This window comes from Cephus cinctus, unplaced genomic scaffold, assembly GCF_000341935.2.
Source record: "Cephus cinctus unplaced genomic scaffold, Ccin1 Ccin1_scaffold0036, whole genome shotgun sequence".
NCBI lineage: Eukaryota > Metazoa > Arthropoda > Insecta > Hymenoptera > Cephidae > Cephus > Cephus cinctus.
Genome location: NW_014332782.1, coordinates 4,260 through 9,315, shown reverse-complemented (window position 1 = coordinate 9,315; position 5,056 = coordinate 4,260). Strand labels below are relative to the sequence as shown.

At 41.2% G+C, this 5,056-nt stretch overlaps 1 protein-coding gene across 1 annotated transcript; it reads right to left on the bottom strand.

Moving 5' to 3' along the window:
• Positions 1-1,007: 1,007 nt before the first annotated feature.
• On the bottom strand, positions 1,008-3,457 carry LOC112494439. The gene is made up of 2 exons (XM_025085618.1): positions 1,189-3,457; positions 1,008-1,114 (listed from the first exon to the last, which is right to left on the bottom strand). Exon 1 carries the CDS (start codon positions 3,015-3,017, stop codon positions 2,010-2,012), a length of 1,008 nt encoding a protein of 335 aa, XP_024941386.1. The 5' UTR covers positions 3,018-3,457; the 3' UTR covers positions 1,008-1,114; positions 1,189-2,009.
• Between the last annotated feature and the right edge of the window lie 1,599 nt (positions 3,458-5,056).

Below are 5,056 nucleotides of genomic sequence, written 5' to 3'. Positions count from 1 at the left end.
TTTTAGGATTGCAAAAAAATTTTTATTTTGAATCACTATTTTGAGTACAACAAACGCCCTTCCGTGGGATTATGGAACTTCTTCATTTTTAAGTTCCCTGAAAAGCAAAAATACTGAGTTAGAAATCTGACATTTACCAATCTCCACATACATGGTACAACTGGAAAGGATCTGATGTCTGTTGGAAAGGTAAATCGAGACTGCAGAATGAATTTTCTTCTCTACGAGGCTTCATTTGAAGGAAATCTACTTTAAAAAATTAATGGGCTACTCATGCACTTAGTCAATAATCGATTTACGAAGCTCGTTACACATCACTATTTCCTTCTATATATATATCTTTATACAATATCATAAAATAAGATGATTTCAAATAATTTAACTGGTATTTCAGCCCTGAAAACAATTTATTTGGATCACTCTACGATTTCAATTTACTTCTCCAAGAGAGATCAGATTTTTTCCAGATATACCATGTATTTCGCTTCATCATATACATACACATATTTTTCGAAACTTACCACCACCAACGGCCGTCTTCTTTCCAATAAGGAGGAAGACCGAGGAGGGCTCTTATTGAAAAGATGTCTTCCCCTCCCCAATTTTCCTCCTCGAAAACAGTCCGGCCATTTAGTTGACGACGCTGTCGTCGAGCCTCGCGCAAATTAATCATATTTTGGATATTAATATATCCTCTGAGCTAAAATAAATTGAAAAAATTAATTAAGACTCTCCGATCACCATTACCTAGCACACACTGGAAACTACACTTACAATTACAAGAATTTGCGATTTCACCATTTTCAAAGACACTTGCTCACTCCTTCACTCGCAGATAACTTGTAGCAGAATGAGCTTTAGCTCTGCACCATTACCCGAACGTTATCACGCCCGCAAACACGTACGTGGAGACGGGAACTATCGCTATAGATCTCGAATTACTCATAAGAATTGATCTGTAGACCGTGTTTGTTCTACAGTACCAGTTTTAGGAAAAGATGTCTTCCCCTCCCCAATCTTCCTCCTCAAAAACAGTCCAGCAATTTAGTTGACGACGCTGTCGTCGAGCCTCGCGCAAATTAATCATATTTTGGATATTAATATATCCTCTGAGCTAAAATAAATTGAAAAAATTAATTAAGACTCTCCGATCACCATTACCTAGCACACACTGGAAACTACACTTACAATTACAAGAATTTGCGATTTCACCATTTTCAAAGACACTTGCTCACTCGCTCACTCGCAGATAGCTTGTAGCAGAATGAGCTTTAGCTCTACACCCTTACCCGAACGTCATCACGCCCGCAAACACGTACGTGGAGACGGGGACTATCGCTATAGATCTCGAATTACTCATAAGAATTGATCTGTAGACCGTGTTTGTTCTACAGTATCAGTTTTACAGAATGAAGCCGCCAAGTAATGAACGTGTTAACGAGGTTGTGCTAGAGGGATTTGAGGAAACGGAGGATCAGGAAATTAGGATATACGATAGATTAATAACGATTATATTACGGGAAATTTGCAAAAATATGGATGACGAAGGGATGGTGGGGAACCAGGTACAAAGGTGGTTTTACATAAATACTTTCGGGCAAATGGTGCTACGTGTACACCAGGTGCCATTTCACATCTATCGAGAGGTAAGGGTGTCTAATTAGCAACTCAGTTAAAACAAATTTCTATAAAAACATTACTTCAATACACTCAGGGTATGATGCCCGAGGTTGAGGAGGCGGAGGAGGTGGTGGTGGTGGCAGCTGAGGAGGATAGAGAGAGGGAAGAGGAGGTTTGGGATTAGACGAGGTGATTAACTTGGGTACGATATGTTTATGGTAAATGTAATATTCATATAAATAAAAAATTATGAACAATAAATATTTCAGTTTTTTTTATTTTAAGATATTAAGAATTTGTCTTATCGTTGAAAAACTTAACACTTTCATAAAAATTTTAAAGAACAAGGATAATGGAATGAAATCAGTAATTTAAAGTCTACATTCGGATCAGGTGCAATTTAAACGTGCGAGTGCACTATTTACTAACTCGTGTATTGCTAGTGTTACTAACTCTGTACAGAGGTGATTGAATATACAATGTGAATCAAGAAGGTCAACCACTGCACTAGGCGTGATATTCGAAATTTTTCCGGTTTCAAAGGCCGTTGTAATCTCATTGAGAAAACTATTACGAGTTCGAATTACGGTAACATAATGATCTTCCGCGAGCGTTACAGCAGAACATATACACGATTCGAGCTTTAAAAGTCTTTCGAAGCATTGTCTTCTGAAAACAATAGTGTCTTTCCCCGATATTATCTTTATCGCACGGTCACCATATAATTCGCATATTACGATGTTGCAATTTGCGAGAGGAACTTTGAACCATTCATTATTATTTTTTAGTACAGTAACATTAGTTGTAAAATGTTTAAGGATATTCTCAAAGTGTTCAAGAAGAAGTCGCCAATCCAAAGGTAGAAGTGTGATGGAATCCCCCTCACAACTAATAACTTGTAGCGTTGGCTGATATCCGTTATAAATATCTAGACCCACGACTATACGCTTCCGATTATCCAAATTGTAAACCGTTTGCATCATCAGCAATAGTAATGCTGATGCAGTAGACTTCTCAGGCATGGTATCCAAACTCACAGGTTTCGTAAACAATAAGCTGTCTTTTTCGTTGTTAAAGTCTGCTTTTTGTCGTTTGTGGACATTGTCACTCCAATCCTCGTTTTGCCGCTTCCCATTTTCTTTATCAGGTGTTTTAGCGGGTAGTGAGACGCTCATACCTAAACGATCAGGTGTATCCATACCTTCGAACGGTTTTAGGCCATCGGCACGGCGCACGGGACACATTTTCGTACAGATTTTATCAAAACGTTGAGATTGCTCGTACATTTCAGGGTTCGAGCACAAAGTCCAATGCTCTTTCCCATAAGATTTTTCCTCGTGATACAGAGCGGCGTGTGTAGCTGAAGTATTCCCAACACAAGTTTGAGAGTTACTCATTTTATCAGAAATATTTGAGGCCTAACTAAGATTGTCAAATATTTACTGACAGAAGATGTCACGAAACGGTACTTCTTATAGCATGACAATATCCTCCCCCCACTCCAAAGGTTGACTTGAAATAGTTTAACAATGTTCTCGAAGGATTGACCTACGATAATCACGATGTTATGTCCCTTTTGAATTTTCGAATATAATCATCGAAAGTAAAAATTTTTAATGTAGATTCTTTGGTTCCCTTCGCGCGTTTCTTATCTTTGCTTTTCTCATAAAATTTTGAAAAAATATAATTTTGCACGCAACCCTACAAATTCAACTATTATTTTCGTCCTTCATTACTCCTAATATTTTTTTATCCGGAGGATAGTCTGAAGTGCCAAATTTATCTAAGTAGCGTTTTCCCAATTATCACTATATTCGTGGGGGAAACACCTTTTTCCAGTCAAAAAATTGAATAAGCTCAAAGGGGATGCCGCTCGTCTCTCTCTCTCTCTGATTTACCGATGCTACGCACTAGCCTGCGCTATGAAGTTAGGGACAAAAGTTCTGGAAAATTCCTGGAGGATTGCATCAGCGATGCTGCGCAATTCTGCGAGATAACGTTCGAGGTCAAACGGGCTGAGGGCTGACGTCCGAAACCTGCACGCACGTGCACGGGTCCGTCGAAGCTTCTGGAAGGCTTTCCGGGGTGGGGGGCAAGGGGCTGTCTCAAAACGTCGCGCGAGAGGACCGCCGGCTCTGGGAGCGATCCTTCCCGACTTAGCACGGACACGAACCGTCGAAGCTTCCAGAATGTTCTAGAAGGTTCTCGATCGTGCGTAATTCCTAGAATCGAGCGCAAAATTCCCGGAATGTGACGCAAAATTCCCGGAATCGAGCGAAAATTCTTGGAATCGAGGGGTCCTGATGAGGTCACTTCCAGAAATCGTAGAGCTCACGACGGTAACTTAGTACGAACACCCACCTTCCAAGGCTCTGGAGTGTCGGTATTATGTCGGTGCAGGAATCTATATCCAGAACTCTTCAACTTATACTACTGTTATTATAATAAATTTATATCGAAGCCTTCAAATTATTAGTTTGTGACGTGCTGGGCGGATTATTACAGCTCAGAGTCCGCGCAAACTAGCTATCGCAATACAAGCGGGAACGGGGACGCAAAAAGAAAGGGGGACACGGGGTAAGGTAGAAAAGAATATAATTAATAACACGAAGGCAAATACATAGAAAAATAGAAAAGACAAGAAATCAGAAACCAATACTCTAGAAGACTATATCGCTCTAAACACGCAAAACTAGACAATAACACGCGGGGCTCACGCAGGAGTACGTGGTGTCGGAAGGGATCTTTAAATTGGTTAGTGGGCGAGGGGAATCAGGGAACGGATGGGTATGGTATTGGCAAAGGGGCAGGAGGGACAGGAGGGCTTACCGGCGAGAAATAATACGCAAACACAATAACTTGGGCGCCAGCTACTTATACGGCATAGCACCGTTGAGTGACCTCAGAAGGTCCTCGAATATTTACTAGAATTCGAAAAGACACGGTTAGCCAGGGAAGAGGTGAGGGGTCTCAGGGAGGAAGGTTCCCGAACGCGATAATGGCTATTTACAAATACCTCGGGCGTTACAATATCCAAAAACGGGCGGGGAAGGGAAAGGGCACGATGGTTTTCCAAAAAGGGTGCAAGATACTAAGTTAGAACGCACGCAATATACCACTGATTGCACGCGTTTGGCTGAAAACCAGGCTGAAACTCAAAAAGAAAGCTACGCAAAAGGCCGGTCCACGTGGGGACGGCTTGCTAAATCCAAAAAGGAATCTACTATCTCTTAAAACGCAAAAGCAAAAAGGGAAAACTCAATCACTCAATACTCACGCAACGATTCCGCAACACTCTATATAATCCAAAAGGTTTCACACTCTCACACAATTCGCAATACCACACTATCTCGCACGCTACCCTGCCGCGAAGTCGCGAAATTTCCGGTCATTCTGGCCCTCGTGGGCCTCCAAGGCCTCGTTGATTGGCTGGGGC

What these genes read in the sequence shown, in the direction of transcription:
- LOC112494439 (XM_025085618.1), bottom strand. Translation starts at nt 3,017, where the DNA reads ATGAGTAACTCTCAAACTTGTGTTGGGAATACTTCAGCTACACACGCC.